At 41.1% G+C, this 19,592-nt stretch overlaps 1 protein-coding gene across 1 annotated transcript in view; it reads left to right on the top strand.

The window, feature by feature from the left end:
- Positions 1–285: 285 nt before the first annotated feature.
- Positions 286–19,592, top strand: part of col9a1b (collagen, type IX, alpha 1b) — a gene marked incomplete at both ends in the record, with an annotated part of 34,890 nt that continues 15,583 nt past the window's right edge. Inside the window, 16 exons of the mRNA XM_080782123.1 lie at positions 286–394; positions 482–614; positions 1,289–1,685; positions 3,369–3,452; positions 4,355–4,378; positions 6,150–6,212; positions 9,046–9,099; positions 9,684–9,719; positions 10,120–10,143; positions 10,262–10,315; positions 12,135–12,188; positions 14,305–14,337; positions 14,810–14,866; positions 15,872–15,925; positions 18,954–19,007; positions 19,138–19,191. Coding sequence (XP_080638249.1) covers positions 286–394; positions 482–614; positions 1,289–1,685; positions 3,369–3,452; positions 4,355–4,378; positions 6,150–6,212; positions 9,046–9,099; positions 9,684–9,719; positions 10,120–10,143; positions 10,262–10,315; positions 12,135–12,188; positions 14,305–14,337; positions 14,810–14,866; positions 15,872–15,925; positions 18,954–19,007; positions 19,138–19,191 — 1,284 coding nt within the window. The remainder of the gene's footprint in view (positions 395–481; positions 615–1,288; positions 1,686–3,368; positions 3,453–4,354; positions 4,379–6,149; positions 6,213–9,045; positions 9,100–9,683; positions 9,720–10,119; positions 10,144–10,261; positions 10,316–12,134; positions 12,189–14,304; positions 14,338–14,809; positions 14,867–15,871; positions 15,926–18,953; positions 19,008–19,137; positions 19,192–19,592) is intronic.

Below are 19,592 nucleotides of genomic sequence, written 5' to 3'. Positions count from 1 at the left end.
CAGGGGTGGGAAAAGTAGGCCTACTCAAATGTAGTAAAACTAAGTATTTCTATATGCTGCAATATATAGAAATACTCTTTTACAAGTAAAAGTCCAGAAATGTAGACATATACTTCAGTAAAAGTACTGGCTTAAAAATGTAGCCTAAAATATTTGCCTCTGAAATGTAGTGGAGTAGAAGTACTGACAATGTGAAATACTATAATGTGTATACACTTAAGTACAGTAGCCTACTCAAGTAAATGTAATTAGTTACTTTCCACCACTTGCTATTATATCATCTTCATGCATCATCGTTTTACAGGGGTGCCATTTTCATCTGGCCTTGGCCTTCAAATCGAGCAATCCGGGGTGTGCCCTCAGGTCAGCATCGGAGGAGAAGATCGTTTTCCTGGTAAGTTTATAAGACAGCAAATTTGACACATTTTCTGTATAGATTTCCACTCGTTTAAACTTTTCTTTTTAAACTACCTTCCGACAGGATTTTATATCATGTCTCAGTTCCACATTGCCGAGCTGGCAAGAAGGGGAACCGTAAAGAAGATTGTTGGCTCAGCTCCACAGACCGTAGCTTATAGAATAGGGCCGACATTCAACTTCAGAATCAACACAAAGTAAGTAGGCCTATAGCTGCTATCGGTGGAGTCTAGACGAGCTTGAATTCTTGTAAGTGAATACTGACACCTAGTGGGCAATGTGTGGTACTGTAGTTTACGTTGTCCATGGTGCTGAAAATGAAAGCTAGACCTAGACATCAGCAACATAATGAGGCATTTCAGCACTGGTGGAATTTACTCAAGAACTGTGGGCTAATTCTGTACAATCATGAGATACTACCTAATTTTACTTTACTTGAGTATTCAATTTTTTAAATACTTCATACTTAAATACATAAATACTTCACTACATCTGCATGATGCTTATATTCTACTTTTTACACCACAGATTATGTGACAGCTTTAGTTACTACTAGTTTTCTTTTTAAAGGTTTGAATATTAACAGCCTACAAAACACTTCTACGATCTACAAGCGTGTACTGTATGCTTGAAGATTTTCAATTTTCAAAAAGGTTTAGTATACTTTAACTTTGGTAGCCTATACTGTACGCATATTGTGATGCCAATGTTGTACTTTCACTCAAGTCAAGCCTACAGTATATAGTATTTGTGGTATTGATACTTTTACTTAACATGCAGGCTAAATACAAATCTATTTCCCACGAGTCCACGCTGATGTTCAGGCCTTGCCAAATAAACTGAATTAACACGTTTTTTTGTTTGGTTTCAGGTCATTATATCCTCGGGGACTACCAGAAGAGTTTGCGTTCGTGTCAATGTTTCGCATGAGCGGCAGCACCGTGACTAAAAACTGGAACATCTGGCAAATACGAGATAGGAAAGGCCAGGAGCAACTTGCTGTCAGACTCAACGGAGAATCCCAGTCTCTAGAATTCGCCTTCATTGGACTCGATAAGAAAAGGCAGAGCGTTGTTTTCGCTTCGCTCACGTTCCTTTTCAACTCTCTGTGGCACGACATCATCCTGAACGTCAATAAAGGGTCCGTGACTCTTTTCGTGGATTGCGTCATGATCGGATCTCAAAATATATCACCCCGAGATACGGTCAATGTGGACGGCTTCACTTCCATTGGGAAACTGGCAGACAGACCTGTGGTAGCAATTCCGGTAAGCTATTGTTTAGACCTAGCCTATTTAAATATTATCTCTATCGGTGGTGGGAATGTTACTTATAGCTTATAGGTGGTTCGGGCATCTGGGTAAGGATGGCTCTCAAGCCACTCCCTAGGGAGGTCCTCGATGCACGTTCCACTGGAAGGAGACCCCGGGGCAGACCAATGATGAGTTGGAGGGAAATCGTCTTGGAACGTCTCGGGTTCCCCAGAATGAAGTTACTATGATGTTGCTCTGGAGAAGGAAGTCTGGAGCTCTCTGGTGGAGCTGTTGCCCTGTGACCCGACTACGGATAAGCGGTTGAAGATGGATGGAATTTAACTAATTAGTACATTAACTCAAGTATAGGCTACTGTAGCTACAATTACAAGTTTTCCAATTTACAATACTTTTAGGCCTACTTCTACCTAACTACATCTCAGAGGCAAATATTTTACAGCCTACTTTTTACTCCACTATAAATTACTTGAAAACTTGAGTTACTTTGTATAGATTTGGATTATTATTACAAAGCATACAGTATATGCTATACCACTTCATCCCTATTTAAACTTTGGCTATTTGAAAATAGCAGATCAGCGAAGTGTTGTGAGCTTGTAGATCTGCTATTGAATACTTTAATGAATGTTATAATATAATAGTATATAATATTTTTACAATACCTTGTAAAATGGGACATTTGGTACTTTAAGTATATTTTGATGCCAAAACTATTTACTTAACTTGTAAAAAAGAAAATTGTATTATGATAATTTGGTAGCCTACTGTTATTATTTATAAAAAACGAATTTAAATTGTTCAGATTGCACTTGTGTTTGAACGAACAGATATACATTTGCATAAGAGGGCTGCTCCATGGCTATCCTGTCCCTAACAGAATCCTAATCTCTGTTGTTACCCCCAATAAAACTTCTGGGAACTCAGATTACCCCTGCATTAACAAACAATTTCTACAAATATGTGGAAATTGTAGCAAGTGGCAGTGAAGAAACGCAGCCTTGTGCACTGCACAGACACAGCACAGACCACATAAAATACATTAGGCCTTTACCACAGTTCAGAGCACAAATCAAGGCATGTTTTCTATTAGTATTGCGCAATTTACGCGCGAGAACGCACAGATTCACATTCCATTTCTACCAACAGCTTGCAAGTTGTGACATATTAATAAGGTAGGCTACTAATATGCCAGGTTCTTGGATACAAGAAGGAAGAAGACACTTGAATGACACTATATACATAGTATATAGCTGCACAAACTCATCAAAGTCAAGCTGCTGAGCAAGCAGTGGAGGTCTCTATATTATATTGTATGCCCTGCTGAATCGCCTACACCCTACATTTTACAACACATACAGCTTACATTGTAACACAATGTATTTACTCAGGGAAAACAGAGACACACGGTAGGCCTATCTCCACAACAGCAAGCATTGCTATGGCTTAATACATTCAAGCAACACATATTTGCTTATCCCTATATAGGTGAGATATGAAATAGTTTAATTGTGTAATTCTTTAAGATCAACATTTGTTTTATTTGACACATTGATAAACCTCAAATATAGACTTTCACTTATTTTGACACTGTCACTCGAACTATATAATTGTGTTAGTGATTCATCTTAGTCTATAGGCCTACCCTATACTAATTTGGTTGAGTTCTTTCCCTCACAGTTTGAGCTCCAAACGATGTTGGTTCACTGTGATGTGATGCGACCCCAGGAAGAACTGTGCAATTATCTCCCAGGCACCACATCGGTAAGGAGAAAACAGACAAAACTAACAAAACTAAATCCAACCACATGTTAACGATGACTGACTCTGACAGTCTCATGCAGTCACATTAAATTAATTGGGGATTTGTGCATGCACGTAATGCAAAAAACTTGAAAAGCAGCAAAAGATAGTTGGTCAAAAATAGCAGTGGTATAATTAACTCTCTCTCTCTGTATTTATTTTTTTATTTTTTTGTTTGTTTGTTTACTTACTTACAATTGCACTATTGTTGTCCTGTATTGGTGTATATCTGCATGTCTTTAAGACTGAGAGTGCTCCTCTGCAGCACAATTCATTTCATTGTATTTATACTCTGTATTTATATGACAAATAAACCTGAGCCTGAATTAAAAATGTATGCTACTTCCCACTTGTAGGGCGTTGTATTTCTAGCCTACATTGTTTGTGGATTTGTGGTCTTGATAGTTGTATCAAGTAACAAACAATTATGTGACTATTCCTACTTCTTCCACCCCCCAAAATAGGCTATTTAAAAGTCCCGCAACTCGCAATCGGTCCAAGTAACTCCTCCCCTGCCACACGTGCGCCTCTTGGCATCATCCAATCACTACCCTAAAAGCAAATGACGGCATGGATATTCATGAGCCTTTGATGGCCACGGTACCTCGGACGGCATTAGGTTAGTTGAAGCGGCTTCAGTCGGGTGGTTTTTTTGTGTCAGGGGGTCCGTCTGTCTGTCAACCACCCAGCTGAGACGCAGAATCAAGGACTAATCTAGCCCCTTTTCCCTGACACCGCGGGGAGACCATGGCTCGGGCCCCGGGCTATCGGGGGCCTCTCTTGACCCTGCTTCAGATTGTCCTGCTTTGCTCCGCTCAAGTAAGACTTTACTATAATACACTTTGTGTCTCTCTCCTTTATAGATCGACGAAGCGGAGTTTCCGCCGGTGAGTAGGCTATGATGATTCCAATGGCAATTGGAGGAGCCGCTACGATTTGTATTTCTGAGGTTTTGGACAGGTGGCTGAGTGGCTCACCATCATCGCGATTTATATATTTGGCATAACGTGTGAGAAATGGGTAAAACGACTTGAGTCTAATATAGGCCCTAGTCGTTACCGACTTCCCGTCCGCGTGTTCTATTGCTTTTGAATTGATTATATCGGTCATTAGTGATTAGGTAATTAGGTAGCCTATATGAATTATGAATGTCAATGTAGCCTACATAAGAGCATGTTTGTTCAGCGACATCGTTGTTTTGTTTCATTATAGCCTACTTACACATTTTTTATAACACCAATATGCACCTGCTCCACCTTTTCTATGCCTATATACATCTTAGGTCTAGGAGCTATAAGATGGGGGGAAAGTGAGGATAATTGTCAGCAAATTAAAGTGAAATTCATATATATTTTAAATCTTGTATTGTTGTTTACTCAGATTGGGCAAGGAGCAGCTGGTCCGGGACCTGCAGGTGTTCCAGGAATTGATGGCGTTGCTGTAAGTGTTCATAGTTATAGTCAGTGGTGGAGAGTACGATTTCGAGGTACTTTTACTTTACTGGAGTATTTCCAATTTTCAGTATAGGCTATAGCCTGTACGTTTCTTCTATTTCAGAGGCAAAAAGGCCTATACTTTTAATCCACCACTAAAACTATAGGTTAGCCTATACTATAGTTACTAGATTTTCAATATTATTACAAAACATACATTTGAACTATAGCTGTAGGCTACTACAAGATCTACAAGCTCACAATGTGTTGCGATGCCACGCATTGTGAGCTTGTAGATTTGCTTTTTTCAAAATTTCAAAATATTTTTAATATATACATTTGAAAACTTGAAATGGTAAATTCTGAATATTGAGTACTTTTGCTTTTGGTACTTTCAGTACATTTCGATACCAATACTTTTACTCAAGTAAAGTTGGAATTCCGGACTTTTAACACAGTATTTACTGTTACATTGCAGTATTGATACTTTTACTTAAGTAAAATTGTGAGTACTTTTTCCACCACTTTAGTTATAGTAAGACTATTTATAGTAAGACTATTTATACCACAGTGTTGCTTGCCTAAAAACAACTGATTGATTGATTGCTTGATTGATTGTACAGATGAATTTGGTTTCCCAAGGTTGTTAAAAGGATACCGGTAACACAAAAAGCCCTATAAGGCTTGTTTCCATTGTGGTCCTGTGTATTCAATTCATTAATTGATCAACTGATCTACAGCCAATCAGGCTGTAGACTGTACCCATTTAGGCTTCGATTTGATAGTGATCCAGTTACGACTGCTTAATTCTTTGTGTCATCACTTATGTCACGTATATTATTTTCCTTCCTCGTATCTTATATCCTGCATGAGTTCTTTCTCCTGAGAATTGGTATCTTGACCTGAAAATGCATTTTCGGAGAGACTTTCCAGTCTCTCCCGTCAGTGTCCTGTCAGCCTATATACTCAACAAACACTCAGTGATTATTATCAGGATACAGAACCATTTAACAAAACACATCACTGACTGTAACTTTAACCAATATACAATTTGTCTCGTTACAGGGAGAAAGGGGAGACCAAGGCGTGGACGGCCTTACTGTAATTATGAATTCTAAATACAAATGTTTTAATGATGTACTTTGTTTTTGGTCTATCCTTTATTATAATTTAAAACGTTTGTATAATATTATTATTATGTGGCTCTTCTGAATCATTCTTATAGGGACCTGACGGCGATGGTGGTCGACCAGGCTCTGCTGGATTGCCAGGCATACCTGGAGCTGATGTGAGTGGTGTTTTTACACAAAACATTTGAAACTAATTTGTGTTTTGGGCCCTGTGTTGTTGATATTAAATTGGCAAGAATAATAAGGTCTGTATTCAGGACTCTCTCGTGGGCTGCGGGGGAGGTGGAACCTTGCCAGGCATGTCTTATTATCGGCTTGCTACAGCCAGGCCCGTGAAAGGTCCGTGTTAGCCCCAGAGCTCTTGTTGCAAAGTATACAAAAAGAGAGGAATTTAATAATCAGGGTGAACAAAATTCGAATTTCCTTTGTGAGAGGGTATAGCGGTCATTTTGGTGCAACGCAGGCCTGGATGTAATTAATGTATGATGCCTCCGGAAGTTTCTGGGAAAGTCAAGAAAACAGACATTGTGTGATGTTAATGTGTGATGAAATGATATAGCCTGACAAAGAGGGAATTCATTGTTTTTTATCCTGAAGTTTTAGTGAGGTAACAGTATTGATCTTTAATGCATTCATTATTGTGTTCTGGTCATCATGACAAATCATTACATTTTGATTCAGTCACCCGGTTCTCAATGATAGTTCTGGGTACCAGAACCAGTGTACTGTAATGTGGGGTGTCTGTGGGCCTATTAATGCATATTAAACCGGGGAACTCCTTGAAAACGATAAAAAAAAGGTTGAGAATCAAAGTGTGTACCGCACTACCGCGACACAGTATTTTAGGAAACAATAGTGGTATTGTGTGGGTTTGCTTGTTCTTGGAGTGCGGGGTCTAGAATCCGCAGCCCGGTGTGGAATGGTGTCTTGTCAATGGGTCTTGTTTGAGGACAGACCGAGGAATGTTGGTGTCCAGCAGTGTGGGATAGCTCTCACCTCCTCGCCACTGTTGCCAGATTGTGTCAGAGAAATGAGCAGCCAGGTCGATGAACAAGCGCAAAAGAAGTGACTATTCAGTATTTAAGTCAGACGTCATTTTGTAGTGCTACGTTACGTCCGGTTGGAAGTGGCACCAGCTCCCGTCCGCATCTCATTGTAAATAGCCAGATTTGGGAGAGCAGCAGCTTTGTTGTTGCGAGGAAAGCGGTAAAATTAGACTTTCGTGGTTGTTTTCGTCTCAGATTTAGTCCGACGGAGCGTCACAGTATAACTCTATGGGGACACAAAAGCAACACAAAAGTAGGACCCGGAAGTATCTCTGGAGGGGGCGCTCACGTCACGGCTAAAATACTGAATAGGCTTTTTGGAAATAGCCGATCTACAGGGTACAGGCATTAGTTCCGACATACTAACAGTCCGACAGTCATTAGACCGACACCCTACCCCTAACCTAACCCTAACCACAAGCATGACACAACGCATGTCAGACACAACGCATGTCAGACCAACACATGTCGGAAGCAACGGGTGATTTGCGCATGTCAGACTTTTGGTGTGTCGGATAAGTATGCACACCCCGATCTACAAACTCACTGTGGGCTTGTAGATCGGACAACTAAAATCTAGTATGGGGTCCCTGCCTGGAACAAAATATTTTTAGATGCAGGGTCCTTGGACAAAATACATTAATCTGGGGGTCCTTGACATGGAGATGTGTGAGAATCACTGGTTTAAACAACATGCAACTACACTTTAGATTAGAAACAAGCCAAAAGCACACAAAAACGCAACCCGCAACTATAAGCAACTTAGCAGAAACAGAAGCCCAAAGTCGCTTATAATAAGCAGACATGGCACACTGCTCCTCGCACCCCTTCTGCTAACATTGCTGACTGTCTGCTAATCCAGTGCACCCTGGGGTGTGCCAAAGATCACAGGGGGGTGTGAGACCTTGTTGCTACAAAAATCATACAGCAACTTGCCTTTTTAGGTCATCATATTGACCAAAATAGTCCAAAAATGTTCTACATTTTTCAAAAAGGACAAAGGAATAGTGAAAACAGCTTGTAGATTGGCTATTCCTGCTGTTCGTTGTACAAGAGTATAGGGCATAAGTGGTTAATATGTCTGAAAATCACAAGTGTGTGTCTTTGTTTGTGTGTGTGTGTGTGTGTGTGTGTGTGTGTGTGTGTGTGTGTGTGTGTGTGTGTGTGTGTGTGTGTGTGTGTGTGTGTGTGTGTGTGTGTGTGTACATGCGTGTATGGGTCATCTTTGTCAGATGCAAGTAAAGACAGTTGAGAACCACTGTGTTAATGCATCACCAGTTTTCTAACTTTTTCATGCCAGGGATCGCTAAAATTATATGTATTTGACTGCCGCATACCACCATCTGAAAATGTTTTGTGCCAGGGACCCCCCCAGAAGAAAAGATTTGTGTAAAAACAAAAACAAACAAACAAACTAAAAACATCCAAATTGTTCAACATTTCAACATTTTTTTAAAAGCAGATGACAAGCAAAAGCTTTGTGAAAAACATATGTTGCTGTATACGTAGCTAAAGTCACAATTGATATATATGCTTTCCCGGTTTTAATCGGTTAAAACACTGAATCACTGTGAATAAACACACATAGCCTATGTATAATATTTCCTATTCATTACACTATTACTGCCACATATATTTGGCAGAAGAAAACATTTGTTTATAAATACATGAGGGGCAAGATATACTGTATTGTGATTATACAGTATAAGGCTTCTTTGCTTTCTAATGAAAACATGGGACCACTGATGTTTTCATTGCCATTTGAGGTTGACCTCAAACGGCAATGAAAGTGCGTATGTAACGTGTAATGTAAGTAAACTATGACTTTAGCTCATGATTGTTTCAGTGTCAAAGAGCACTTACTCAGCCCCATTTGACACATCATGGCCGATGTTCACTTTGTTCTGACGTGCGAGCTAAGTCAAATCTTCCTTTGTGTGTGCAGGGTTTGACGGGCCCTGTGGGAGACGCCGGGACTGACGGTCCCCTCGGACAGAAGGTGAGTGACTAATGGGCCTTTCATCTTTTCAGCTCCGCTCGTCTCCCAGGGAGAGAGCCGTGCCAAAGTGCCGACCACTCCGCTGCCATGACGGTTAGGAGTCACCGTGGCGTGAAGAGATTCCTCGTGATGAATGGCTCTTAATCCTGCAAGTGTTCTGGTGTAATCTCTGTGGGGAATGGAAGTCAGAACATCGGTCCTCATTAAACTAAACATTGCCGGGTCAAGTGTGCCCCGGCCCAGTCATGCGATAAAGACCAGAGGAATGTCAACGCAAAGTCTCCTGTTTTGAGGTCTCTGCTCCTTTTGAAATGAATATGTGGGTCGGCGTAGAAGTTATACAGTATCTTATTATCTTATTATTGAGGAGACACTTAATTGGATTAAAGTCATAACTGTTTTTCCAATTAAACAAAAGTTATTTGGTATAGTTTTCCACAATAACCATTCCACATGAATACATTTTTTTCTTCTCTTTCTTCAACTTCTCACTATTAAACTATGCTCAAATGAGTAGGCTTGACTATTAAATTACTTTAATAAAAGGCATTAATATCATAAACATTCTTCATTTTGCTCCATAGGGTGAACCTGGGAAAGTTGGATCTCGTGGATTAGCTGTAAGTTACACTGTTATCCTCTCACTGTTAGGAAGTAGGAACCCCTAAAACACAAAATAAATAATATTCACTATACACAGAATGCACCTGCCACATAAATATATGTTATGTTCATTAATATTGGGTTTCAATAAAGGGTTCCAATATGTACAATTTCATCATCATTTGTCTACCACATTCTATATTGTCTCTGTTGGGTGGAAACAGCAAAAGTAGCAGATCTACAAGCTCAAAACACATCGCTTAATAGCGTTGGCTTTTTAGCTTGTGGATCTGCTACTTTTGATGCTTTCGTGTGATAAACAGTAGGTCGTTAATTGAATATGGAGAATATGGAGGTTTCTCCCCAACAGGCTGCACCGATGTGGTACTGACTTATTGTGTTTGTCTCCCTCTACAGGGTGTTGGGGCCGATGGACAACCTGTAAGTAAATGATCAATGATACTTGCTGCTATACTACAGTATGTGTTACATTTGATGTGACCATAATTGTAGTGTCAAAACACAAACCAACACTTCCACAATGTGTCTCTTTGCACAGGGACCAGCAGGGCCGGGCGGACTTCCAGGGCAATTGGGCAAAGGTGGACCCCCTGTGAGTATACTGCCAGATACCGTACTTAGGCAGACAATGATTTCAATTACCGTAATCGTATGTTTAACAACATACGTTTTCAGTCTCTGTTCACGGATACAGGATAGGAAGCATCGTCTCCTACATGTGTGTGTGTGTGGCTATTGACCGAATTTAAAATGTATGTGTAGTTGTGTACACTGGCAGCCCAAATCACTTGGAAACCGGTTGATGTGAATCGGAATTGAACCACACTCCGGTGGTTTGAAATGAAAAAAAAGATCAGTCTCAGTCTGGACACTCTGGACACTGAAGCCTGTGACTGTCGTTTGCCAAAAATAGATGGCTGATCAATAAACTCACGATGCGACACGTTCTGTATTTTTGACGATGCCTGAATACACAAATCCAATCTGATCACTTGCAAATAACAGCGTGGATATGTATATGTTTAATTATTTTGTCTCAAAAGCATTTAATTTTGTTATGTTACTCTCTATCATAATCACTCATCTTCTAGATGTAGTGAATCTAGTATTTAATTTGATCATGAGTGACCTTAATTGAACATATTAGTTTGTCCTCTTTAAAAGAATTAGGGGTCGCTGTAATAGCTGCAAAACTAATCCAAATTATCCTACGTCTGTTGTTTGTTAAATGTGTATTTGAGTTAGTTTATCTGCTGAGAACGACATCCATTCATCCAGTTAGACTCACAGTAACTTTGAGAGATTATCCTTCACTGTAGCCTTTAACCCATTTAGACCTGAGTGAGTTTGTCTAAAAACGCCTTCTAAATCCTGACCTAAGTTTTCTGAAGAACTTTAGATTTTAATTAAAACAATTCAAAATAAAATATGTTGCAATATATAGGCCTATAGCAACAGCTAAATGTTACAAAAAGGGGTTCCATCATTCCACCATTTGAGTAGATCTTTAAAGGTAGCTTAAAGATCTATTTCCGGAGGGGGTCCATTTGTTTCTGACATGTTAAAGCATTGTAGCTCTGATGGTGTGTCACATCACAACCCATTCATTCTGCTGTGCATACCAGTGCTGCAGAAGGATGCATTTCTTTAGACGACCATATAGATCAACCTACAGCAGAGGAACGTAGAGTGAAACCTGAGAGCCACTGAGATGCAGCAACAACCAATCAGATTCTGCAGATGTGACTGTATCGTTCAGAGACAGTGCACATTAATCCACATCACTGGAAGGCCTGATTGATGCTTAGTTGTGTGCGAGCGTCATGCACAAAAGTAGCTGATCTACAACACGATGCAGCACTTTGTGAGCTTGTAGATCTGCTCTCTTTGGCATGTGACAGCGCCTCACAATGAAGTATAAAACAAGCCCAAAATGTCCAATGCCTCAATACTGAGTCTAATATCGAATCTATAAAATCATAATGGAATTAAAGTCCAAGATTCAGGGTCCAATACAATGACGAAGGAATGAATACATTTAATTTGTTTTAGATGTAGGGCTGAGTGATACAAATAAATATGATTTTTTTCAAACCTTGGCCTCAATTATGATTAATGGTTATTACAAGGTGAAAATAGCAGATCTGCAAGCTCACATGTCACATCGTAACATGTTATGAGCTTGTACATCTGCTATTTACACAATTTCCGTATGCCACCATTGTACAACTGGACTAGTTAACAGGGTTTTAATAGCACACAAAAATTAAGAAGAAGAAGAAAAAAAACATCTTGGTTATTTGATTAACCACAGTGTCGGTTGCTGGTTCTAAATAAGGGAGTGGACATGTCATTACACTGATTTGGCCAGCCTTAATATGATGTCTCTCTCTCTCTCTCTCTTCCTACAGGGTGCCATGGGCGTGCGAGGACCACAGGGGCCTCGTGGACCAGCTGGCGTCAGAGTAAGCGTCACAAGGTTTATCTTTTAAACCAGGGGTCTTCAACAGGTGGTCCAGGAGCCCAAGGGGGTCCTCAGAGTAGTAAAACATGAAAATGTTGATTGGCTATCGTCCAGCGATAGCCAATCAAATTCATGTGTTGCTTTGTTTACCCTCCATGCAGAACGGTGATGAACACTGACAGTGATGATTCCAATGCACAATATACTGAGTAGAGCTCATTACTCACAATTAAGACTTAAAGTGGTTGCACACTGGTGCGTTGTTTTCGCTGCGTTTTGCAGATCCAAAATTACGAGCCTATCACTAGCTGTCAGCCTGTCACCACCACCCCACTAAACCCCACTAGACAGTAGAAAGTAGGAGCCTATCACTAGCTGTCAGCCTGTCACCAACACCCCACTAAACCCCACTAGACAGTAGAAAGTAGGAGCCTATCACTAGCTGTCAGCCTGTCACCAAGGTAACAAGAACACTCGGCGGATTTACCCTTTTTGCCGACTTCTCAAGACAAGTCGGCAAACCGTGGAGAATATTCGGCAGACTCTTAAGAAGATTCGCCGCGCGACGACTCTTCTTCAGATTCTGCCGAATATTCTCCACGTTTCGGGGCACTTTCAGCAGCTGCAGCTGCAAGTTTCTGAATGTTAGCTACTGCTAGCTACTGTGCTAACGATGCTAAAGCAACACAACCAAATTTTTTTATTAATCCCGTGATCGGGACGGGACGGGGGGGAGCTGGGTGGACCGCAGTGTTTGTTTACAATAAAGTTTCAATAGTTGTCACTGTACAATACTTTAAAACAGTTGTCATGTTGCACACAATCAATTTGGTCATAGCAGCCGCTGAGCCGCCTGTAGCCTCTCCTCTCCAAGCAGCAGCCCACAGTGCCTGCACCGTGAGACCGCAGTGAGAACGCTATAGCATTGCAAGAAGCTAAGGCTTAGCTGCTAAGCTAACACAACACCAGCCATGGTGGTGGTGATGTTAGCTTAGCGTAGCGTAGCTTGCTGCTGCTTGGCTGTTCAACTTCACTTCATCTCTGCACAGCGCAGCAATAGCTTTGCTTTGCGCTTGCGTTAGTCAAAACTAAAAGCGAGTGACAGTGAGACGAGCATGTCGACCGTAGCAATGAATGGAGACCTATTTGGAATGATTAAATCCATTATTGGCCTGGAGAAAGTTACAGCCGCTCCGCCTCCTCCTCCCTGGCACGGTACAATTAGCCATGTGCTATATGACGTTTTGTTTACCCTGCGACAGGGACTGAGAGACACTTGTGAAAGCTGAATGCTTTTGCATGCTTTTATTGATCTGCTGTCTGATCAGCGTGCATGATCATCATGCAGTAGCTAGATGCGCGCTCCAGTGCCGAGATTTCTTCCCGTTTCGGCGACTCTTCGTCACTTTCCGTCCGAGTTCTCAGACAGAACTCGGACCGGAAAGTGACGAAGAGTCGGCGAAAGGGGAAGAAATCTCGGCAAAGATGAAGAAGAGTCGGCGACCCGAGTTCTCCAGTATTCGTCACCAACACCCCACTAAACCCCACTAGACAGTAGAAAGTAGGAGCCTATCACTAGCTGTCAGCCTGTCACCAACACCCCACTAAACCCCACTAGACAGTAGGAGGCTATCACTAGCTGTCAGCCTGTCACCAACACCCCACTAGACAGTAGGAGGCTATTACTAGCTGTCAGCCTGTCACCAACACCCCACTACACCCCACTAGACAGTAGAAAGTAGGAGGCTATTACTCGCTGTCAGCCTGTCACCAACACCCCACTAAACCCCACTAGACAGAAGAAAGTAGGAGGCTATCCCTAGCTGTCAGCCTGTCACCACCAAACCCTAACCCACTACTAGACAGCTGTGGAAAACTGATAAAATCGACCCCAGTCCGAAAATCTTTTACACGGGCGAAATATTCGGCGGCAGTGTGCAAACGTGATTGACATGAAGTGAGTTCGATTTATTTTTGTACGTTCTCCGAAATTCGCTCTGATAGTTGGCAGAGAAAAAAAAGCACCAGTGTGCAAATGTTTTTTTACCAGGTCATTATTTCCCTAACCTTTGACATTTTAATCAAAAAAATCTTCTTTTATTTTGTGTCAATTTTAGGGTGCATCCGGAATGCAAGGCAATACTGAACTGGTAAGGGTCAATTCATTCTGAAATGTAATTTAATTGCTGTATTTAGAGCTTGTTCAGTAACAGCCTACAGGTGTCTCCTCATCTCTCCACCTCTTTAAAGATTTAGGCCCTCATGTATCAACGCGGTGTACACCCAAATATGATTGATGAATGAGGGCCTTGTTTTTGACTCAAAGGCTTTCAGGTTTTGGCTTTCATATTTTAATATTATGACCACACCTGGGGGTCTATTAGAGTAATGTTAACTCCATAGACGCATACAAAACAGATAAAGACATCACGGCACTGCATAATCATAATAATAATAAACCGAAAATACATTTTGGTCACCAATTTCATCCAATCAGAGAGATCCTGTGATCCTGTTGTGTCTGCTGTCTGTTCATGTCGAAAAACATCGTCATAGATTTAGTCTAGGAAATGGCCACTGTTCTGTAGCTGACTGTATGCTTTGACCTTGTGCTCTCTATAGTGCCCAAACTCCTGTGCTCCGGGGACCTCCGGTCATCCAGGCCTTCCCGGCATGAAGGTGAGTAGGATGGTCAAAAACAGTCACAATCACCCAAGTCTGATGCAATTTACACGTTTTTTCCCCCCATTCAGAATAAACCTTTTTTATATCGCGTCAATAAGTCATAAGAACTGTGCTCCAAAAATTAACAAATTATCCCAGTGGTTTGACTCATGTGGATATGAAGAATCAACTGACGGCGAGAACATGCTAATGTTACCGCCACCAAATTAGTTACAAGTTTCGCTACAAACAGACTGACTGTCATAAACGATACAGAGCCAGCCCCACTGACAATAATTATCGCCTAGACCGCTTGTCTATTTTTGGACCACAACGCTTATACTGTAGGAGACGATTTTAAGATGTTATTCTCCATAGAGAAAAACTTTGGCGAACCAGGGGAAGAACGAGTGACGTCAGGCCTTCTGTGCTCCATTATGCTAGAGCAGTTGTTCTCAACCTATTGGTCGGGGACCCCCACATGATTTTGGGGGAGGTCCCCAGATTACAGTAAAGTGACAATTTAACTGGCACAGGTACACGTACCAGTGGTTGGGAACCTCTGGCCTAATGCATAGAAAACTGGGGGTCATTGTTATCATAATGGTTGAAAATAACTGCATTATGCTAACAGTGCAGCAGGGGGCGCCATGCTGTCTTGTGGACATTTTTGTCATTCAAAATGAATGGACAATAACCAGAAGGACATAAAGAGCTATAGCCCTGAATGACCATAACAGATCTGTATCTCAGTGATTGTTCAATTGGAACTAAATGGACCCTTCATTTGTACACTCTCAGACCTTCACTAGTAGTTGGACTCCTGTGCCATAGTGTCGTAGTGGTAAAGGGTAAATCAGTGTCATGTACATGTTCTGAAGAAAACCAGGGGACTTGGCATTCAATAATTGGTTCTTATGATCAACATAGGAACATTATAATGACAAGAAAATCAAACATTTGCCAAAATGATCCTTCAAATGAAACCTCCTTCAATGTGTTTGTCCTATACTCTTCTAGGGCCACAAAGGTGTGAAAGGAGAAGGTGGAGAGCCAGGGAAACAAGGGCACAAGGTATGAATCACTGATTGATATATATATATATATATATATATATATAATGAAATTAATTGAAATGTTTAAATACACATCATCAACGTTCAAGGTTTTTCTCGAAATTGTGAAAATAGCCAATCTACAATTCACAATGGCACTGCGTCACGATGGGTTGTGAGCTTGTAGATCAGTTATGTGCACGTGACACCACCATACAAAGAAGCATGTAAAACAAGGCGGTTTAAGTGGTCAATCCATCGTGTCGCCAAACACGTCTGATGACTTATTTCCTTTGGAAAGAGAGAGAGAGAGAGAGAGAGAGACCTCTATAGCCAGTGTGGAAAACGTGGATTCTCATACAGCAGATATTTAAACGGATTCAATTTACATAATTGCCATTGAATATATGACCACCAAAAAACAATCAACTAAAACAGGGCCTCGCCTTCACACGCACACACACACGCACACGCACACGCGCACACACACACACACACACACACACACACACACACACACACACACACACACACACACACACACACACAGATACATTGTCAGAAACCATCTCCATTTATCTCCAACTTTTCTAGTTTTTTTGTATGAATTGATGCCCTCTTCACCATACAAGACTACAAGAGTGTTGTCCAAAAGTAGTGAAAATAGCAGATCTACAAGCTATACACAACGGTGGATGTGACTCGTTGTGATCTTGCAGATCAGCTATTTTCACTATTTTAAATTCTTTACAAAAAATAATAATATAAAAAAGGTTTTGGACATACAAGGTTTCTACCCAACAGCCGTGACAGTCACATAATACAACTTAAATGCAAACAAGGGATTCACGGCACTCGATCCGTCCTTATTATTATTATTTATGCGACCATGTTTATTTATGCCACTATATCTGTGCCACTACATATATTTCAATGAGGGGGAATGTACAGTACCTATGAGTAATGACCCTGCCTGTACGCTTGTAATGTATGGAATATGATTTATATGAAGTGGTGGCGTTCAAACACAAGCACACATTAAAGGGGGGAGGGGGCTTATATTCGGTCGTTGCATTGTGACCAGTGTTGTTTTTGACAGCGTATTCTGATTTAGTTTTAGTCATATTTTAGTCATCTGAAATGTTTTAGTTTTAGCCTACTTTTAGTCCACTGAATATCATAAGATTTTAGTCGACTAAATGTACAATTGATTTAATGATGGTTGCCTTCTGAAAATAGACGATCTACAAGGCAGCGTGTTCTGAGCTTGTAGATCTTCTATTTTCAGAGCGCACGACCAAACATAAAATATCTTGTCTTGTAGTTCTAAATGGAGCCTCAGTTTTATTTATTTAGGCTTCATCAGTGGAAAACGATAGTCGACTGGACATTTCTTGTCATAGCATGACCAACTTAACGCAGATTGTTGTGACATGTTGTGAGCTTGCAGGTCGTCTATTCTCACAGCGTGTATATAGTGCGCGTGACACCGGCACGTGACTTGAAGTATAAATCATCCCTAATGTGCCCATGCACCATATAAATGGAAATGAGCCAGGGCCTATCTGCCTTCATCACCTCCTGCCTGGCCTGCTGATTTACTGCCAGTCATTTCCTCCCTTCAATGAAGTCTCACACGTCGATGGACCTTGTTGCACTGCCACCGCCGCGCGCGTCGCACGTTTTACCTCCGCCGCCCCATTCACTAAACGTAACGTTTGTTTTCCTCGCCTACAGATTCACACTTCTTTTCTTTCTTTTTTTACAATGCATATTTCACGGTGTGAATCAAACGTGTCGCTGGCAGATAAAACCACTTGAAAAAGAACATTCTTACAAAAATAACGTACTTACTGTATACAGACAGAGCGACTTACAATAAACGAGGTAAATCGTCACACAAGTAGACCGCAGAGAGAAAAGTATAGTACTTCAAGAAAACTAGGACACCAGGTCATCAATGAACCTCACATCTGTCTGAACAACATGCTATTTATTAACATGCTGTAGATTTAATTGAAACTATACTGTATATAGGATACCGTTTACTTTTCTGGACTCAAATTCAAAAGTAGCAAAAGCAGCAGATCTACAAACTTGTGGAATCGCTTCTTTTGATTATTTTTGCCCCCTTGTGTGACGTACTGTTGTATGATCAAGGAGGGCACAAAAAAATGTAAATAAATATGGAGGTTTGTGCCCAACAGCATTGATATGATACATGTGCAGTATGTCTGGAGGGAGGTCAGAGATGAACAGCTGCGCGCAACCGTGCAACGTTGATTTGCATAACGGAACACAGCACCTCCGCTCCGGTGCTCCGACCTGCGTGTACTGTACACTACATCACAACATAATGTACAGTGCTGACGCTGGCATTTTTTTGCGTCTCCATATTTCACGTACTGTACACTACACACCACTGATGTAATGGATGCGGTGGTGATGGGGCGATGATGACAACCTTTCCCTGAGTCGTTAATTCCGTGACTCTAAGGAGCATCAAGGCAGACAAAAGGCCTTTTGAATGATTGTGAGGCAGGGTTTTAATTTTTAACCAAATGAATCTCATGCCATTTTATTATTTTGCAGGGTTAAAAAAAATATGTTTCAACCTAATGTCCCTATTTTGGGCATGCCATTATAGACAAAACCTTTAAAAAAAAAAAGAAGAAAATAAATAAATAAATAAAATATATTCATACTTTTTCAAGATTTTTCTAAAATTCGCATTTCATGTTGAGCTTGTATGAGCTATTCTTGTCCCAGAAAGTGTAGTATAAATGGTGCATTTATATAGCGCCTTTATCCAAAGCACTTTACATAGAGCAATTTATGGGGCAAATTTGGGGTTTAGTGTCTTGCCCAAGGACACTTCGACATGTAGACAGGAGGAGTCGGGATTCGAACCCCCGACCCATGGATCATTGGACTACCTGCTCTAAATCCTGAGCCACAGTCGCCCTATAGTATGCGCCTGGACCGCTAGACCAGCAGGTGCCCTGAACATGTGTTTGTTTGTTACATTGTCCTTTTTCTCTCTTCAGGGCGAGGAAGGAGAGCAGGGAGGTCTGGGAGACCTTGGATCTCAAGGACCAAGAGTGAGTTGTTTTTAGATATTAATTCAAGCCTCATCATGATGTTCTAGTATAGTTTCTCCTGTCTAAGGATAGCATGTCCTTTCTTATAGTCACTGGAACTCAGGGTGTAACTCAATTCATGTGATTTCAGGGTACTCAAGGAATCAGAGGAGCCATGGGGATGATGGGCACCAAGGGAGAGATGGTAAGCGACTCTGTGATTAAAAGCAAGACAAAAAAGATGAGCTATTCTGTATACCACTTGACGTACTATACTTTGAAGAAGTAGCATGTAGTCTCTCAGTCTCAAAACCAAGATGGCAGAAAGTCAAAGTCAAAGTCGTACGATTTGTCACACACGTTACCGCAGTGAAAATTGTTCTCCACATTTGACCCAGACCGGCCCACCACGACCAGCGTGCAGATAGCAGAAACTCTAACGCCCGCTCCGTCGAGGCACACACAAACACACAAGCCACCACTTGTACAGAACAACATAAATTATACAAACCAACAACTACACAACCTGTCCTTCTTTGTTGTGTACGTAATTTTTTAGTTCGGTCCGTTGTTTTGTTTTGTTTTCCTCCGAATTATTTCTCTACT

This window comes from Protomyctophum bolini, assembly GCF_963924005.1.
Source record: "Protomyctophum bolini genome assembly, chromosome: 14".
In the NCBI taxonomy this organism is placed as follows: Eukaryota; Metazoa; Chordata; class Actinopteri; order Myctophiformes; family Myctophidae; genus Protomyctophum; species Protomyctophum bolini.
This window is presented reverse-complemented; position numbering and strand designations above follow the sequence as displayed.